The sequence below is a fragment of the Rhyacophila brunnea genome, unplaced genomic scaffold, assembly GCF_057557595.1.
Source record: "Rhyacophila brunnea isolate RB1 unplaced genomic scaffold, BYU_Rbru_1.0 scaffold_5, whole genome shotgun sequence".
NCBI lineage: Eukaryota > Metazoa > Arthropoda > Insecta > Trichoptera > Rhyacophilidae > Rhyacophila > Rhyacophila brunnea.
Genome location: NW_028233170.1, coordinates 554905 through 576011, shown reverse-complemented (window position 1 = coordinate 576011; position 21107 = coordinate 554905). Strand labels below are relative to the sequence as shown.

Genomic DNA, 21107 nt, shown 5'->3' with positions numbered 1-21107 from the left:
TAAGATTTCAAACACGTTTGATATTTTACTCTCCGAGTTGCCAGCTTCGTCGGTCGATCACTATGCAAATTCGATTTGACATTACGCGATCATTCGGACCGCAAAAAAACTGTAATTGTTTTAAACATTTTCATTGATTAATTTGTTAATTTACACATTAGAAAATGAGAGATTTATCAATTATTTTTTTATTTGTATTTATGAAATAAGTAGGTACATAAAAGAAAACGTAAAACTTGTGTTGTTTTCACTGCTATATTATTTTATGCAAGTCTAAATATAAATAACACAAAATTATAGGATTATCGGAAGACATTACGATAATCGCAACTTTTCACTTTTGACATCTCGACTTTTTTATTCGTTTGTTCATTTTCGTTTGTTTATTCATTACCAGCAGGGCATGGACAAATCGGACGATTTATTGTCCTCGGACTTTTGGCTCGCCAATGAAGCGCTGGCAGTACAGACCTTCAAACTTATCTGAAGAAGAAATGGGGAGCTACTATCGAAAACTACCCAATCACGACTCGTAACTGGCAAAATTTGACATTCGAATGACGTTTTTCAATATGGCGTCCTATTGTAGTTCGTAGTTATATTTTTAGCCATTCTCCAGATAAGTTTGTAGGTCTGTAACATCGGATATGATGTTTGGATATTTCACAATATATTTTTTCCGATCACATGATAATAAAACCTTTTTAAGATGTCATCCTCTTTCCCACAAATTTTGTTAATTCTGATAAACGTCATACATAATTGTGTTCCTTCTCATTCTATGTACCACAGGAAAAAGTCGCCTGTTTTTTCTTAAATTGAAAAAAAATATCAATAGTATACACATAGAGATTACGAGTCCAGCTCCACAGAACTGTTCCGGACAGCAGCAGCTGTTAAAGCGAAGATCGCTTGGTGGTGGCCGACAATTTTATATGGTATCTACCTACTTAGTGAATACACTCTGACTAGAAATTGGAATGAAATTATTATTTGATTGAAAATGAATTCCCAAGTTCTGAATAGTATTGCTTCAAAATAAATACCCTAGTAGTATGTAATAAATCTATTAAAAACATTGACAACTTTTAGAATAAATCAAAAGAATTAGTCGGTAATTGAACAATATTAATTTTTCAATCAATTTATTATGTCGTAAAATAGTCAAAAATATTATTCGACTGGTCATAGTAAGAAATTGGTTATTTATTAATTGAATGTTGCCTAAACTGTGTAAATGACCGTTATTTTATATATTTTTGTTCACTTTTCTAGTTCATAATGTATGTGTTAAAAAGTGACAAAACATAGAAAATCGTAATAACTATATCCGGTCAAAATAGAACAAAATATGTCATAAATATTTTCTTATAAATATTTATGAATATATAAATATCCTGAATATTTAATTTGTTTTTATTATTTTGAAAATGTTATAGGATTATCCACAAGTCCAGTTTATTGAGACCATCCTTCGTCGAGTTCACCGGAAGTTGCAGTGTTCATTCATGTTCGCCGATTTCTGGCTGGTGTAAAAGTATACGGTATCGGTTAAATAAAAAAGTGCTGCACAAAATTACAAAATGCACTCGGAAACTAATTTACAGTTAATTCAAATACTCGAAAAGACTATATCTCCAGGTATGTTAATTAAAAATATCGATTTATTGGCACATTAAGCCCTTTACAAGAATGTCAGTTGAACATGTTCATGTCTGACTCATGGCGTAATCTCGTGCGGATATTATTTGTTGTTTCGGTCAATTGTGAAAACGAATGCGATGAACCGGTTAAATGCGGAGAGGATTGACTGTTTCGTCTTCACTGGAAGCTGTCAAACTTCGAGAATGACTCGGTTCGATGTGTCAAAATCTTCCGGAAAGTTCGGTGATCTTAAAAACAAGGTCCAGAAATGTCTCATATTTGCCGTCCACATTATTGGTTTTTACCTAATAAGCTTTCTCATTGTCAATTTGCCAATCAATCAGCTCGGGATTAGTTATGATAAGTGGTTTTGGGTAATTATTCACGTCTTATTTCTCTGAACAATTTTTCACAATTTGTATACTTGTATGGCGGGTATGTACGTACCTACTTAGTCCCAGGCACATTGCAGCTGTCATTCCGAAATGAACAACTAAATTAAAATTTATTGTGTTAACACAATATACTGAGATAGTTAATATTTATAATCACAGCAATAATATGTACTTGAATTATAGGCATAGTAGTGTATTAATTTTCTTGTAAACATAATAAGTATTAATTCACTTTTTTTAGCCTGCAATTTAATGTGCTATTCAGTATGCATACAATGTGGTAAATTTGCATTAAACAATATAACAATATTTATATACCTACAATACAATTTATATACATATTTGGCATTTTTATATACATATTTGGCATTTTTATAGTACTCCGTATCGTCATATTGGTTATCGTGTTTGAGACCAAAAACCAAACACAACCTGCTGAAAAACAACCAAAAACATACAAACACAACCTACGTATTTTTGGGTTACAGTATTTCGTGTTTTTGGTTTGGTTTTTGGTCTCAAAACACCTTAACCAAAATACTGATGTATACAATTTAGCCCATATCTGGAAAACGAGCGTTATCGTGATAACGCTGTTTTTTGGTGAATCGGTTTGAATTACGCGGCTTACACCTATGCATGCACTCACCAAATATTATTTTGATATTCTAACAAGAGGTGGCAGTAGACAGTCTAAACTGACCATGTGTTGCACGCAGTTTATCCGTAACTGAAATATTTAACTGCCAATATATCTCGAACGCCGTTTTCAGGATAATGCTCATTTTTCGGATATGGGCTCAATTATTGCCACATATTTATATGTTTATTGTTATAGCATACTAGGTTGATAAAATAGGATATTTGTAATTGTTCCTCAGATTACATGGGTGAAAGATAATTAATATGAAAGCATAATTATTAGTGACTAGGATGGGTAATTCTTCCTAGTTTAGTCAAAAGTATAGCAAAATGTAGTGTTACAGTACGGCCCCTACACAATGTACAAATGACTTCTTGAAATATTTACGCAGTGATAAAGGATGTTAACAATTAGTACTTATTTCAGGTCTTTGGTTCGTTATATTGTGTCCTGAGGACACGATATGTCCACACAATGTATTATTAATACGGTGGTCTTAAATTCAGTGCAGGAACGGGTTGAAGTTTGGAGCTTCCGAAACTGTGGATCATGTTTGTGGTGGCTTTGTGCAGGAATGGCGCCGCTTATATTTTTCTATTCCCCAGAGTGAAATTTAATTTAACACAAAAAAAATTATCTATAATGTAGATACAATGCTACCGTATTTCGATTATTCACTAAAGATGTCAAAGAACGCAGTATTTCCCATGGATAAGATGGATTAATGTAAGAACCTGTCCACATGCCAAAAATGCGTTGCGCCCAGATGACGCGTATTACGCGCGAGTAGCAAAAATGCTTTGCGCTCAGTATTCAACATGGAAACCGAGGAAGCGGTAGTTAGAGGTGGCGGAGTTGTATCGGAATTTTTGCTTGATATCGGAGAGCGGATTAAAACTAGCACGTGCTGGCGATGTTACTGGGCGCAATAATTGGCGGCTTAGTACCTCGACTCGTGCACAACACGCGCGAGGTCGAGAGTCTGGCGTATGCCCGGCGCACTCCGCGCAAAGAGTCATCACGCGCGAGCGCTTGTGGACAGCTGCATTGGGTCACATGTACCTGGAGAACGCGCGTAAAAATGCGCCATGCGGACAGGCTCTAAGACTATGATAAAATACCTACGATCCCAAAGTTACAGGTTTATACCTATGGCATTAAGATATGCAATTGGAAGAATTCTGCATTCTTTCAAAATATCACCTAAGGTAGTTAATTGTAAGAGAACTGTAATAAACAAAGCGATAGTCTCAAACACACTGGTGATAAGAATGTCAGGCAGATTAGGATAAATGATAATATTAATAATATATTATAGAGATCATTATGTAGATATCTTTTCATAAATGTCAGTCAAAAGAAGTTAGTTGCGGGAAACGAAACTGTGTGGCCACTCGATTATTTAATAGATATTTATTGGGAATACGTTGTCCGATATTCAATTCTGTAATAAAAACAGTGATAAAGTAGTAAATAAATTATTCATTTAAAATTACTCAATTTATACTGTACAGTTCAGACACTTCCACACTTCTTGACAATTTCAAATTTTTTAAATTATTATAAGGGAATAAATATTTTAAAAATTGGTCATAATACTGACGTGTGACGCAATGTGACGTCACTTTAGTGCTATCACCGCGACTGGCGCATTTCGAGTCGTTGGCTATTAGATATAATTAACGTGTTATTTAAATGTGGTAATTAAAAGGTCAGCAGTGATTGTGTTAACTAACATATTTAGCAACTGTCATCGTATTTACGTTCATGCATGCAAATTGATGTTATTTAGTTTGAAGGTAATTTGATGTTCTATGAGTGCTCGTCTTAGTCATCAAGATCCCTCGCAGTCAGTCAGTAGCAAATACTAAAGAGATGCGGTTCAAGCAGACTTGCTTAATTTGTTTGTTTTTTAGATAAAAATGAACTGGAAACAGCAGAGAAGTTCCTGGTGCACGCGGCTGCCACGGACTTGGCGCAGTTCATCAAAATGCTGTCGGAGGTGTTGGCACAGGGCGGTAACAGCCAGGTGGCGCGCATGGCCGCTGGACTCCAACTTAAGAACCACCTCACATCCAAAGATGCCTCCCTCAAACTCTCCTATCAGCAGCGCTGGCTCACTTTCCCTGACCAAATCAGGTTCTACATAAAAAAAAATGTAAGACTCCTTTGTTGTATCTAACTGGAATGCAATCAGGAGTTTCCACCATGAGATCACCCAATCGCTTCGATAAAAATGTATGAGTGATATGTTATTTGGACATCCGCACGGAGCGACTTACCGCAGTGCCTTATTATAATTATGGCCTTATGACTTTAGACGGGGTCTTGCTAGTGACACTTCGAGCACAAGCACCGTATGACCAATGTCCATTGTATATTGCGGTATTCGTTTAAACCCAGGTGATCTATCTATGGTGGATATCAGCTTGATGTACTACCATGGTGAATCATAACGCTCACAAGCTCATAATGTGAACTCATACAGAGTTTGATGCAAGCATATCTATGGTGTGAGTTGAGGTGGCAACGGTAGCGCTAGTGTCAGAAATTAATATGCAATATGTAGTTGTGTAGTGCAGTAGTGGCCAAACCGTGGTGCATTGGATGATTACAAGTGGCCCATTGCATCTTTGCGCCTACTCTTTATTTTGAAGTAGGTGTCATAACTGAATCCCATTTTCATATTTTCAACACCTGAGTGCTCTCAGTTCAAGTCATACAGCCTTCTTACTCATCAGTTCGTCCCATTTATTTTGACAGTTTACAATTAATTGTAGGATGTGAACAGTGTGTGTGTATGTATGAGAGAGAGAAAACTGCATGCTCGCATTTATAAACCCATTTTCACTTAGTGAACAAAATGTAATGCAGATGCCTAGTAACATACAAATGGAACTGATTGATTCAAAAACAAATTTATTCTCTATTGAAAATGAAATTTGATGAGCTTTTTCCAGATCAAAATGCTTCTGACATAATTAATTTCTGGCCTTCATTACCCTGTGAACATTTCCCAGAGCTAAGCAAATTTGCAAAAAGTTATATATGTCGCTTTGGATCAACATACAGATGTGAACAAGCATTTTCATCCATGAAATTGATTAAAAGCAAAACAAGGTCCCGAATAACTGATTCAAATTTGAAGAATTTTCTGCTGCTTTCAGTAACAAATTTAACACTGAACATTGAAAGACTAGCAAAATCCAAACGCTCAAAAGCTCTTAGTGCTCCATCCCGCTCAGAGCTCTGTCTCTCTCTCTCATCACATCCAATAACTGTGGTTCAGAGTTATCTTCACCAAACGAGACTCTCCGGCAGCTGTAGCACCATCAGCGGGGTTCCACGACAGCGATCACCCTATCGTCCAAGAGATCATTTCTTACTATTGTATATTGGTGCTCCAATAAATGTGTGTTTTTTAAACTGGCATAAATTGATTAATTTAATTGCGTGATTGAGTTATTTCTTTTCCTCTCCTAAGCGAAGCAGATCCTACCCCTATCCTTATTTTACAACCCCAACCGTGAACGTAAGAAGGTAGAAAAGGTGTTTGAGTTGTATGGCGCATCTGAACTCGTCTGAAAAAAATTGGCGCATGGTATGCAAAAGGTTGGCTACCCCTGTTGTGTATCTTACTATGAACCAATCTCGACCTGCGTAAAAAAGATCAAGCCTGACAGTTCATATTCATTTAGTGCTGACACTGCGACTGGCGCGTTTGCGTTACCTGGCCATTCTATATAATTAACATGCTATTTAAATGTGGTAATTAAAAATTAATTAACAGCTCAGCAGTGATTGTGCACAATCACTGCTGAGTTGTTAATATAAGTGATATGTTAAAATAATCCTGCTAAGCTCAGAAAAATCACTACTTTGTTGTAAACAATTTTTTGTGAAATAGAACAATGGTTCACAATCTTTCAGTTCTGGCAGTTTACCCAGTAGTCTAATGGCTCATTTTGTATGGAATATTGATTTGACAGGTCTTTCCACTTGACCTACTTACTGATTGTCTCCATTTTGCGTCAATCGATAATTGTGATGAATGCCTTCACAGAACAACTCAACGTGTCACAAATGTTATTCTATTTGTCATTGTAACTTATTTTGTTTTAGATATTTGCCGCATTAGGAACAGAAAACAGCAGACCGAGTTCTGCTGCGCAATGCGTGGCTTATGTGGCGGTGGCCGAGTTGCCTGTCGGCCAATGGAACGACCTCATCGCTCAATTAGTGGACAATATCGTCAACCCACAGTCTACGGAAATGCAAAAGGAAGCGTCACTCGAAGCTATCGGTAATACATCTTCTCAATTTACTGTTAACATTCATTCTACTCCAGATCTTATAGTTCGAATTGATGAGTGGATATTTAATCTACCTTTAAAATGTAATGGTTTTATTAATTATTATTCATGCCCCAGTATTATCTTAAAGATGCCAAAGTAGTTGACAAGCTTATGATCCAATATTTTCTCCTCAATCATTTTCTAATGATTATCAAAAAAGTAGGTAAGTAAAAAAAGTATTCTTTGGTACTTATTCAAATTACTTATCTTTGCAAATAAGTAAATGAAGGAGAAAAACATCTATAATATAATGTGATTAATTTCCTATATTAAGCGTGTGATTATTTATTAGTAGTTGTTATCTTAATAGAAATGTCACATCAATTTTCGATGTTTTATGAATTCCAGTGCCATCTTTATATTAATAAAGCCTGAACATATCGTTTTGCACAAGCAACGAGTGGTCCACTATTCAGCTGTCAAAATCAGATCCCAGATTGCTTGACATATTGATTCCAATTCTTGTTTCAAATTGAATTATAAAAAATTCTCAAATCAAATATATTAACTACCAGTGTTATTTATAAATACTATACATTCCTGTTATTCATCAGCTGTCAAAGTCAGACTAGTCCTTCACACAAAAACCGGTGGTAATATTGATTTCCAAAAAATGTAGCATTGATCTATGCAGAAGGTGTGTTAATGCTAGTGTATTATTTATCATGTAACTCATCTATCCAAATCAAACCATTCCCTGTGTGAACACGACGGATGCGTCAGTATGAGCACTCTATACAACAATGACAGGCAATGACAGGTCATCCATAGACAACAACGGGAGGGGCGGAAAAGTAGGACCAGTCGTTTTGTATGTATCGGCTTTCTACTTGAGTCGGCAATGTAAATTCTCAATTTGAAAATATACTGACACCTCAAATAAAGGAATCTTTTATAATTGGGTCCCGTAAGAAAACATAATATGACAATCATTCTCCTATTAGTTTGACAGATGAGTACAAGTGTCGTATTTTCAGATTATATTTTTGTAGTAATTAATGACGAAATACAATCCTTTTTTATGGTTAAACCTATTGTACACCACTGCCCTGTTTTAAGATTTAAATAAAAGGATTGATTTGTGGTATATCGAATATATAGAAAGTATTAAACGACATTATAATTAATTTGTGACATGATGGACGAAAAGGTATGAAAAAGTATGGTCAGATAGAATACGCATTTTTGAAAATGTCAATTTCTTTAAGAAATTACTCGATTCAAATTGTAGAGATTGCAAAAATCAATGTGAAAATATTAGAAAAATCAAAAAGACAATGTTTAAAAAAGTAATTAATGTGTTATCCCAAGAGATTTTTGAGTAATTATAGGGATATTCGTTTTGGGCAGTAAGTCAATCGTCACAATGCCCTATAGCTGAGACAGGAGGAGTGAGGAGGTGTATTATTTTTTGAACCTATCTGCCATACACATGACAATAGTTTAATTATATTCTTTTACTAGATACAAAAACAAGAGAGTTATGCAGGTTTAGTGGTTATGAGAGAGGTGGAGGGGGGAATGAAATTGGGATACTTGAAAGGCATATTTTGGACTTAAGACTATAGGATATCTCTGAGTAGCTGTTACTAAAACAAGCAAGTTTTTAGGGAGGACTTAGTTGACAGCAACATTAATTAGGTCATCTTTCGAGTTTTTTTTTGCAGTATAATTATTTATCTCAACTCGATTCGTGAGGTTAAGTCGATGACCCTTGTCACATAGATGTAAAAATATGTAAGACTGATTGTAATTTCATGTTAAGGTGTGAATTGATTTTTTCAAGTTCTAATGTTGCCGTTTTTATATATTTTTAGGTTATATTTGTCAAGATATAGATTCGGAAGTTTTAGTGGAACAGTGTAATCAGATTTTAACAGCTATCATTCACGGCATGAGATCCAGCGAGCCGAGCAATTATGTCCGCCTCGCCGCCACGATGGCCCTTCACAACTCTTTAGAATTTACCAAAGCCAACTTTGATAAGGAAAATGAAAGAAATTTCATAATGGAGGTGGTCTGCGAAGCTACACAGTCTGGAGACGTGCGGATCAGTGTGGCCGCTCTGCAGTGCTTGGTAATTTGTTTTCAATTTGTGCAATATAAACAATTATTCTTTATTTCGTGTTTTTGCTTTTCTACATGGGCTTATTTTCAATTTTAATTTCAAATTATTTTTTTAACATTTTTTCGACATTACAATTTATAAATTTAAGACATTCACAACATGACATGAAACATTTTTATTACACTGATTGCCTCTGCTCAATTTTTATAGTTATATTTCAGTACGTCCATGTGCAGTGGTGTTAAGATTTTTTAGGTTTATTAATTTTTAAACGCGTTTACAAAACCATTAGTAAAATTAATGTTACATGGACGTACTGAAATATGACTATATTCTAAAACATTAGAGTGAAAGGTTAAAAGAATACTATTTTATGTAATAAAAATATTTTATGCAGTCATCAAATGTTTAAAATAAATATAAAGGATAATAAGGCTTTAAAATTATATATATAGATTATCTACAACGTTTAAGGAATGTCCAGGGTTATGCTCTGAAAATACCATAAAAGCACCATTTTGACCAACGCTGAGCATGTGGGCCCTTAACAGATTTTTTGTTTTTATGAGAAATGGATGTCAGCCACTTGCTCAACCTATTTAACTCCATACCCTGACTCATACACAAATTGAAAAACAATACGTGTTCTTGTCAGACCCAGGATTTGAACTTGGGACCCACGACGCTATAGGCCGACGCTTAAGTCGTGCGTTAAATTGATACAGATACAGTTTATTGCAATGATACTAATATTGACATTATGAATAGCAACAAATTTATGGGGACATAATGTAATAGCAATAATCATAACGCACTCCCACCATTGGTGGTAATTGTTTGTCAGCACTTCTTGTCAGATTGATGACTTCTTTAATTTCCTAAGATTTCATTATAAATTTTAATCGTTTTCTGTTATTCTGCGCAGTCGAAAATCCGACGATCGATAACATATTGATATAGATTCTGAAACAATAATTTAAAAATGTAATGTCAAAAAATAAAGTGACAATGGTCGCCATTTCCACCTTAGTAAGAATGTGCAAATATAATATTATATAGACATTTTATATACGTAATTTACCAAAACGTAAACTTTATATATCTTTGTTTGCATTGGCATTATTAAACTGAAGTCAAAAGGTGATTACGCTTCATTTAAGGTAGGGATCCCTACTAAGCTAAGTACGTTGGTTTTGAATGCGGAAAATTGGCCCCGCCATTCATTTATTAAAGAATGGGTTGCCAGGATGGAAACACCACGGCTACCGAGTAGCTGACTTAATAATAACAATAAAAATAAGAATTGCCCTAAGCAATTATTATTCTACTACCAGAATGTTCGGGGCTTGAAAACAAAATCTGTCGATTTTTTGAGCAATGTTTTGACTGATGACTATGACATCATAGGGTTAACTGAAACATGGCTCAATGATAGTGTCTTTAGTCGTGAATATTTTGGAAGTGAGTACTCAGTCTTTAGCAGGGATCGAGACTCCGGCGCAGGCCACAGGCAGGGTGGGGGTTGTCTTTTGGGGGTAGTATGGAAGGGTTACAGGCCGAACGTTTCAGTGCTTTGGAGACTCAAAATGAGGACCTTTGGGTGAAACTGACCTACGACGGAGACACTATTTACGTTTGCGTCATTTATTTTCCACCAGCAAGTGACTTGGAGGTGTATAAGTGTTTTATTGAGAGTATGCTATCTAATATCAACTTAATTGGAGATAGAAAGATTATTGTAATGGGAGATTTTAATCTAAACTCAGCACGTAGTGGTAAAAGAGTCAGCGATGACCTTGAATTTCTATCTTCTGTTTTTGGATTTTCTCAGCACAATGATGTCTCTAACTCTAGCAATGGACTTTTGGATAGGGTATTTAGCAATATCGACTTATCGCTTTCACGATGCACATCTCCTCTTGTACGCGAAGATGTGTATCATCCAACTTTAGTTTTTCTGCTCAGGTTTCGGTCGACTCGTCCGCTTCAGTCCAATTCCCTCTTACAAAACCAACCAATTCGGCGGGTGGAGGTTTGAAGGCGGAAACTTCAAGCTACTTTACTTATTGATGAGTGAAGTGGACTGGAGTGAGTTGCTCGAGATTTGTGATGTGAATGAGGCGGTACAATGTTTTTACAATATTGTGTATAATATTTTTGATCAATGTTTTTCGAGGAAGTCGCCATGTCGTGGTGGAAGGCGATACCCGAGGTGGTTTTCTCGGGAGATTATTGGGGACATTAAGGTCAAGCATAACTATCATACAGTATGGAAGGCTGGGCATGATCAGACTGACTATATCATGTTTAGCATCTATCGTTAGAAAGTGAGACAAGCTGTTCGACGGGCCTATCGAACATACCTATATGGAAACGGTAGGAGATTCCATTCGCGAAAATCCTAAATTGTTTTGGAATTACGTAAAATCGTTAAGAAGAGATGGTGGGTTTACTGATAGGATGAGTTGGAAGGGCGAAGAGGTGACCGGACATGGAGTGGCAGAAGCATTTGCTGGTCATTTCAAGTCTGTCTACGCAAGTAGTATTCCAAATCTGGATGGGCAGGAAAACCGTCATGTGGTGCCCAATCCGTCGATATTTTTTTCAATTAATGAGGGCGATGTACTTCAGTTTATTAAAAAACTGAAGAATACTCGCTCTTTGGGATCTGATTATGTTCCTACATTTTTTTTAAAGGGTTGTATTGACTTCGTTAAAGGCCCGCTTTCATATATATTTAATCTCGCAATGGAGACAGGTATCTTCCCGGAAACGTGGAAGATGTCGAAGGTTACTCCAATCCATAAGAGTGGTACAGAGTCATCAGTGGAGAATTACAGGCCGGTAGCTGTTCTCTCTGCACCAGCAAAAGTTCTTGAGATGATCATGCACAACATGATTTATCCAAAAATTGAGTCATTCATAATAAATGAACAGCATGGATTTAGAGCAGGCCGATCAACGGAAACTAACCTGATGGTATTTACCGATTATGTGTCATCGGCACTGGATAGAGGCCACCAGGTTGACTGTTCTTACAATGACTTCTCGAAAGCATTTGACAAGGTCGATCATGACATCCTAATGGAAAAACTCCAACTTATTGGATTGTCGGATCGATTTTTGAAACTATTCGGGAGTTATTTTAGGAACCGTCAACAATACGTATCGTACGGCCTTTATCAGTCACAGACCTTTTACACATTTTCTGGTGTCCCCCAGGGCTCAAACTTAGGGCCGTTGCTGTTCACGATTTTTATAAATGACATAGCATTGGTAATAAAAAATGCTATGTTTTTTGTTGTTCGCTGATGACTTGAAACTCTTTTTGGAAGTTGTCACCTTGGACGATTGTCGTCAGCTCCAACTTGATATAGATAATGTATTAAATTGGGGCAGGCGTAACAAACTAGAATTCAATATTGATAAATGCAATCTTTTATCGTTTACCAGAGCCTCAAAAGTGTTGTTTTTCCAATACTCGATGCATGGCAGAGTTCTGTCACGAATATCATCTGTAAGGGATCTTGGCATTACGTTTGAGAGTAAACTGACATTTATTAGCCATATAGTTACCATTTGTAACAAAGCGCTTAAAATGTTGGGCTTCGTCATGCGTACTTCCCGGGTCTTTTCAGATGTTACGGTATTAAAACTTTTATTTAATTCTTTAGTTCGAAGCAGACTTGAGAGTGGGTCTATTGTTTGGGCACCGCACCAGTTGAAGTATGGCCTTATGGTGGAGAGGGTACAGAAGAAATTCTTGAGACTCCTTTACTTGAGGTTGTATGGATACTATCCGTGGCTTTATCCAACTGACTTTCTCTTAGGCATGCTTACATACTGCAGTCTGCAATTTAGAAGAAATCTTTATTTAGCTACGTATTTTTTTCGACTTATACAAGGTATAAATGAGAACTCTGCCATTCTGGGCAGTGTTGACCTGTGTGTCCCTGATAACTATCTTAGAAATAGAGACCACCAGTTGTTTATTCTCCCAAGGTGCAGAACCAACCTGCCACTGATAATGCCAATTGGGAGAGTGATAACTATGTTCAACGAAATTGCCTCGGGTGTTGATATATTCCACCTACGTGAGAATGAGTTTAGGTGGATGTTGTTTTATAAAATCTTAAAATAGGGTCTGCTTAGCTCATCCGGTGTACTTCCTTGTACCTATCTAATTCATCTACTGATATATCTCTTTTTTTATGTAATACTGTTATATTTATATATCTTTGTTTCTAAATGTCATGTTGTGAACGTCTTAAACTTATAATTTGTAATGTCCACAATATGTTAAAAAAAATAAATGAATTGAAAAAGAATTTTCAAGGGACACACAAGCCTATAATATTATAAATATAATATAGGAAAAGTAGACTTACCCATTAATTTATTTTATCAGCTGTTGAAGTGCAAAACCTTTTCATCAATATGGTTTAAAAACGCCGGACATCAATATTATTTTGACACTATTCGATAATATTGTTTTATTTTATTTACGCCCAAGTCAACTCGAAAAATATTGTCGATTGCTTTTGTTTTGGAAACATGTAGAATTGATATATAATTTGAAAAGAATCACATGAAATCAGTGACAAATAGTCTCGCAGCTCGAGATTGGCTGGGTCATGGCTGATCTCTGATTGGTCATTGAACTGGCCTTGTAGCATTGCGACTTCATGGTGACCATACTGTCATCTATTAAGGTGATTGAGCATTTCTGATATTTGGTCACGATCGCTGTATGGAAGATACATCCCCCTGTCGCAACCTCCGGTATTTGTAATGCAATTGCCAAAATAGATTGGTCAACCATCCTCTGTCATTAGAAGTCAATTATTGAGCAACTGTGCATCGATTTTCCATCATGATGGTTTTGGATTCATGTTTCTAGTTTATTAATTATTTTACCCCGACTGATAGTTGCTCTTTACTATTTATGATTTCAGGTGAAAATATTATCGCTCTATTATCATTTTATGGAACCGTACATGGCGCAAGCTTTATTTCCCATTACCCTGGAAGCCATGAAGTCTGAAATAGATGAGGTGGCACTCCAAGGAATTGAGTTCTGGTCCAACGTCAGCGATGAAGAGATTGATTTGGGCATTGAAGAATCTGAAGCAATGGAAACAGGTGATCTTAAAATTTAATTGTTTATGTACAATGTGTGGCAAAAGGCTAATCGCTGTTCACAGACAAACAGAGAAATTAGATGGACCTCCGCAAGGTGGTAACAGAAATATATGAGAAAATGTTAGGATGTTCGCTTTGTGCTTTGAATCCACGAATAAAAAATATTAAGATTGAAGTTATAATCATTAAAGTTTCCTTTGCGGGGTGGGGTGGTGCCAGATTACTAGTCTTTGAAGCCACGGCATGCAAATTCTGCACCTGGAAAAATCTGTTTCTAAAATTTTATCCAGAGTTGTCAATACTACATCATTAATGCTCACGGGTAAGTGATGGGTGGTAACATTTTGACATCACAATTTGATTGTTTACACGGGTGCGTTTGTGGTGTTTGCAGGTTGTCCGCCAGTGCGGACGTCCCGGCATTACGCGAAGGGCGCTTTGCAATTCCTGACGCCAGTGCTGATCCACAAGCTGACGAAGCAGGAGGAGGCGGCGGACGAGTGGAACCCGTGCAAGGCAGCCTCCGTGTGCCTCATGCTGCTGGCCAACTGCTGTGAGGACGAGATCCTGCCGCACGTGTTGCCATTCGTGGAGGAGCATATCAAATCAGAGGAGTGGCGGTTCCGCGATGCCGCACTCATGGCCCTGGGCAACATTCTTGGTGGACTGCAAGCGGAAACAGCCAAGCCTCTGGCAGAGCGTGCCATGCCTGTGCTCATCGAGCTTGCATATGATCCCAACGTGAATGTGCGCGACACCACCACCTGGACTTTGGGCCGCATCTGCGAAGTGGTACCCGACGCTGTGCTCAACGAGACCTACTTCAAACCGCTGTTGGAGTGTTTGGTGCATGGGCTTTCGGCAGAGCCGCAGGTAGCCGCCAACGTGTGCTGGGTGTTCTCGGGGCTTGCGGAAGCAGCTTACGAGGCTGCCAAGGCAGCCAGTGACACATCAGCTCCTGACACCTATCTGATGTCAGACTGCTTCGGCTTTATTGTGGAGCGTCTGCTGCAGAACACGGACCGCAGTGACGCCTCGCAGAACAACCTGCGCTCGTCGGCATATGAGGCACTCATGGAGATGGTGAAGCACTCCCCAAAGGATTGTTACGGCACAGTGCAGCAAGCCACGGTGGTGGTTTTGGACCGACTGCAGCAGGTGTTGGCGGCAGAGAAGCATGCCAGTGCGCACGGCGAGCGCTCACACTTTGATGAACTGCTCGGCTTACTGTGCGCTACGCTGCAGTCCCTGCTGGTCAAGGTCACACCTGAGGACGCACCCCAGATTTCCGATACAGTGATGGGCGCCGTGCTCACTATCTTAGCATCCAACGGCGGCAAGGCCGAAGGTGTGCAGGAGGAGGCCATGCTGGTGGTGAGCGGTCTTGTAGAGGTGCTGCAGGATGGTTTCCTCAAGTATATGGACGTATTCAAGGTCTACCTATACATGGGGCTGAAGAACCACCGCGACCACCAAGTGTGCGAGATGACTGTGGGGCTGGTGAGCGACATCTGCCGTGCGCTCAAAACGCGTGTGCTGCCTTACTGTGACGAGCTTATGACGCTGCTGCTGGAGAACCTGCAGGACGGTTCTATCCGTCGCTCTGTCAAGCCGCCTGTCTTTTCCGTGTTCGGCGACATAGCCATGAACATTGGACGCGAATTCCGTAAGTACCTGGACGTGGTGATGAAGATGCTGTTCCAGGCGTCACAGGTGCCCATGGATCGGTCAGACGCCGACACCGCTGCACATCTCAACAAACTGCGCGAGAGTGTCCTCGAAGCGTACACAGGTATCGTGCAGGGCTTCAAGGAGGATCGGTCGTATGGCGACGCGCGCGGTGAGCCTGGTGCGCTGGAGCGCTATGTCGTGGAGATGGTCAATTTCGTGGTGGCCGTGGGGGCTGACCCTGAGCGTACTGACGGTCAAGTGGGCGCCCTGGCCGGCCTCATCGGGGACCTCTGTTCCTTCGGTCCCTCTGTCCTGCCGCTGCTCGAGGTGAAGCCTGTGGCAGATGTGCTCACCGCGGGCCGCCGTTCACAGGTCTCACGCACTAAGGTCATCGCCAACTGGGCCACCAAAGAGATGCGCAAACTCAAGAACTCCATCGCCCAAGTGCCCGCCAGCTGGTGAGTTCACTGCCCTCTTATCTTTGAGTTTCTGACGGTCAATTTCGCCGTTCCCTCGGCATTCTGCCACAGTGATCGATGGAGCTGAATTTTAACATATTTAGTCTAACTGCCTGTTCTCTGATGATTCATGCAATGTGTAAATAAACACTATAAATTATTTGCATTGAGCAACAATGAGACAGAATTTTTTTTGAGACGTGATTCCTGCTGCATTTGCATAAAATGGCTTTTTTTTATAAGGTCAAGTAAACACAAGAAAATCATCATAAATTAACATTTTACATACATAATTGATTAATAATTATCAGTCATCATTTGTATTAACCTATTGGAGACAATCCGCTGTTACAGAATGCAGGACATGGTGAAAATTAAAGATTTCTACATTTGTTTTTTTTTTAATTGAAAATGTAATAATTGATTTAGCCACCATTTTTTGATGATGTTGGTTATATAGATGTACTTTAAAAAAAATAAATTATTTATAAAATCTATTTTTATTTACATTTGTCAAAATTGTGATCTGTTTGAGGTATGAAATGTTCGAGAGAGTAAAAAACATAGTAATGGTCCTCCAGCTATGTTTAGCTCCAGTTTTAGTATATATTTCTTTTATCGTTTAATTCTATCATGGAGTTTTTACCTTTGTCATTTTATATAAAAATGGGCTAAAAATACAAAAAAACTATACATATTTGACATATTGTTTTCTTGATTCCACTGATACACAAAGTTAACTTAATATAAATAAATAATAGAAGAATTCAATACCTACAAATATTTATAGGATTTATTTGAATTAAATGAATTAGTATATCAATTTTAGTAATCAGTGTGAATTTTTAAGTAGTCCTTCAAAATCTACCTCGTCTCCAATGGGTTAAATTTGGTTTCACTTTTACATACCAGTTTCTTCGATTTCTGTTGACAGCGATGAACATTGCAATCTTATGCACTGGGTTTGCTTCTACTTTTAAATATACACACATTGCATTCAGGCTCATTTTTATGTACTAGTCATCTATTTGAAGAATTGTAGTGGTTGTCATAATATAATATATAAATGTACTATCTAAGTAATTGCCTTACCGGTGTCATCTAAATACACAAAACACTTACATTTTACATAAAATAAATGAATATAAGTACATATTTTTTTGTAATACAGAGTTAAATAATTTAACCCTATAGATAGAAAATGTCTTCTGACCCATCAAAAGATTTTAGTATTTTTCACATTGAATGAAGACCAAATTGCAAAACTTTTTAGAGCCATTTTTCTTCAACATAGAATATGTGAAATCATCCAACTCACCATTTTATTGTCTAGTGTTCTTTATTATATAAATATTTCACATTGCTATTAAAAAAATCAAATCAATTCAATGTCAAGAGGTAACAGCAGCGATAGATATAGATGTGCTGTAACGCGTATGGCTAATTCACATGTTATTTTTATCCAATGTGTGTTTGGACCCAGAGCATGGTTGCCCTAATAGGGTGAGCTAGTGGCTAACATCCATTACTTGTAAAAAAATCTGTTACGAAATCTCTTCGCGAGGCGCCCAGAAGCCCACAACCACAGTCAATTAAAAGAAAAAATTAGGACGATGGGCTATAAATTATATTATTTAATAATAAGTAATTTAGTGAGGACACAGCATGTTTTGAGATTTATTTTTTCTATTTCCAGATTCGATCCGGCGGCATAGATGGAGTCACGACCGAGTTTACATGTGGAAAATTTAAATTTTCAAAACTTTATATCGGTTTCTATCTAAAGCTGTTTCAAAAGTCATTTCCCGCCGAGCAGAGAGCGGCGGGAGCAATCTTTCACCCGATCACCCCGGTCACCTCGAGGGAGTGTTCATTTTCTGTGAGGAGCGGCGCGGAGAACTCCGGCGGTGAATCAAAATAAAATAAATAAAAGGGCGGGCGGAGTCCGCCCGCCCACTAAAAAGCGTGAGTGCGTGTGCGTTGCGTGTGTGAAGCGAACTTTCAAGCGAAGACGATGCCCGAATAATTATGATAATAAATGTTGTGCGCGACGAGTGAAAGGGCGGGGGCGCGGGCGGCGGTCGGGGGCGGAGGCGGCCCTCCGCCGTCATTCCCTTTACAAATCGTGGCGGCCGGCCCCTCCCTCCGCCTCGCCCCGCCCGCCCAACGTTACGTCTAACTGTGATTCGGGAGGGTTCCCGGTCGTCGCCGTCGGGCATTTTATTGTAAACTAATTTTTAGATAGAAATTTTTGCAGGGTTCACGAGAGGAGCCCTCCCGGCTTAAGCGATTCCTGATTGTGTGATATTGCGTCCTACGGTATACTAGTGAACTAAGCGAGTGAACGTGTACATACTGAATCTGAATGCGAGAACTTCGAAAGGTTCTTCGGAAGGCGACGGATGAAAGGTCGCGTGTCAGCGAGAATGTGATAGGATAATAAATCGAAAATCTGGTCACTAACTGTCACCCTGTTTCAATTCTGACACGTTTCTCATTCACAACTGCGTGTCCATCCTCACTTATGGCATATACCTTAGTATTTATCTCACCTGATCGCTTATACGTACTCAAATTGACAAAATCAGTTTGCATCTCAACGATCGTGGTTAATGAGGGGAAACGTCATGGGATTGAAACAAGGTGATATTTTCTAATCAGTTATAATGGAATTCTACCGAGTAAACGCTAACTCAATTAATAAATCGAAAATCGACGGTGACTATTAAGATGTAATCGGATCTTTGTATATTTGTCTGAATGAGAAATGCGAAAGGTGAAGGATGACGTCTGAAGAGTGTTCCTCCGAGAGACGCTTTGTTATAGTGAATGTTAAGTATTTTCAGATGCGTTTTATGAACTATTGAAAGTTGCATGTTTGAATTTTTCTATCGACTCCCGGTGAATGCGAGGCGAGAGGATGCCCGAGCTCTCGGGGCAAGTGCGAGCGTCTGTGCCATTCTTTATTTTCATTTCCTCCCTTCTCTCTCGCTCCCCTTCCTAGCCGCCTTCTCCCCTTCCCTCACCCTTCCGTCTGAGCTGCCGTTATATATATTTCGGATCTTAGTTTTATGTTATATTCATTGTATTTTTGTAGAAATGTTGTATGGAATTTCTTCTCGATTTCACTTATATTTCCAAATTAGGATTATCTCTGATAAACTTACTCTTCTGTGAAGAAGAAGCAGAAATTCAATAAACAAAATTATCCATCACTCCGCTCTTTTATTTCCTACCTTTGCGGATTTCTTTCGTCTCTATACTCTCTAAATCTTCCGATCATCTCTGACGCTGGTTTTATATCATAACATTTACATTTTATATTTACCCTCGAAATCGTTAGCTTTTATTATGTTACACTCGTTAAAACTTAAACTTCTTTAATACCTGTACGTAAGCGAATTGTAAGTTATCTACATACCTGCAAAACTTATATAGGTAATAATAAAGACAATTACATATTCATACCAAATGTTTTGTTTATTTTATTTGGGAATATTTTCATTATTTTCACAAGGAAACTGAGCTTGGAAAAACCTTACAAAGGATAACATCAGACTTCCTGCAAATGACGGCGACAGCATTATCATGTTATAACAAGGGCAACATCTAACACACTTCTACTAAATGTCATAGTATTATATTTTTCCATATTATGATAAGTTTCCTACCGAGTAAATAATCATTTACATTATTTGAAAATACCTCAGATACTATACTCGCCACCTACTGTATACGCTTCAAATCTTGTGAATTACTCATGAATAATAAAAATTGTTAAATTAAATTAAATTATTAGCAAGTGCAAGTATGTTATAACTATAATTTAGAGAGATTCTGTAGTTAACTAGCTATTAAGATAAGTACCTATTATTGGTACATTGGATAAAACCGCAGAAGCTGATTGGCCAAAATTAACATCATTTGATATATTTAAGTGCTTAAGATGTGTACGCTAATAGTTAATTTCATTGTAATTATATAGGACGCGCCTGTCTCGGTTGGTAAAGCGCATTGGCGTGAATCCAGTGGATGCGGGTTGAAGTCTCACTGTCTTAAAGATTTTTTTTAGTAAGTACATAATATTATCTGAGGTGTTTTTAATTTACGTATCTTCAATGAAGAATGTTACATTCTCAAATCTTGTGAATTATTCTTTAAATAATAAAAAAATAGTTTATTGAAGGATGTTATGTTCATGATAAATTTATTCATTTCATATTATAATTGTTTGTAATTAAATACCTCTGACTATAATAAATTGTCTAGATTATGATTTTATTCGTAATAATTAACATTATAATGCAAGATCAGGTCCTTGATTAATTCTCTTGAGCCAGTGGCATGTGTATGTACATACTCCCTATGTCACTTGATCTTGTGTGGGTGTGAGTTGCGCATGTAAGGCTTCCATCGGCGGCACCTCAGTGAGTCGCATTCAGTCGTTCCGCTATGGCGCAGTCGCCCGTTAAGCTCACGGGAAAATCTGAAACCGTAAGTGAATTTCACTCGCGAACACTCATTTATTTTATTCTGTTATACTTTCCTGTTTCTACGGCAAGGTACTCCCTTTGTATGTCAAGGTTTCAATAGCTGTAATGAGCCTTGATAGTTATAAAATTAGATTGCAAAATGTTAATAAAATTGATTTTGATAAATTAGTGTATGGATGTTTACATAATAAAATGACCACTTCGTTTTCTACATTATAGTGACACCAGTATGTCTAGT

General features: G+C 37.9%; 1 protein-coding gene across 2 annotated transcripts; it reads left to right on the top strand.

The window, feature by feature from the left end:
* The first annotated feature begins 1497 nt into the window (after positions 1 to 1497).
* Positions 1498 to 19591, top strand: Fs(2)Ket (Importin subunit beta Fs(2)Ket). 2 transcript variants are annotated; one of them, XM_085955825.1, is made up of 7 exons: positions 1498 to 1641; positions 4599 to 4840; positions 6805 to 6985; positions 8855 to 9114; positions 14061 to 14247; positions 14642 to 16376; positions 18073 to 19591. In XM_085955825.1, coding segments are annotated over exons 1-7 (2664 nt in total). In that variant the 5' UTR covers positions 1498 to 1583; the 3' UTR covers positions 18074 to 19591. The 2 variants fall into 2 exon arrangements, with proteins under 2 accessions (XP_085811951.1, XP_085811950.1); XM_085955824.1 differs by lacking the exon at positions 18073 to 19591 and having other exon boundaries at positions 14642 to 16380.
* The last annotated feature ends 1516 nt before the right edge of the window (positions 19592 to 21107 follow it).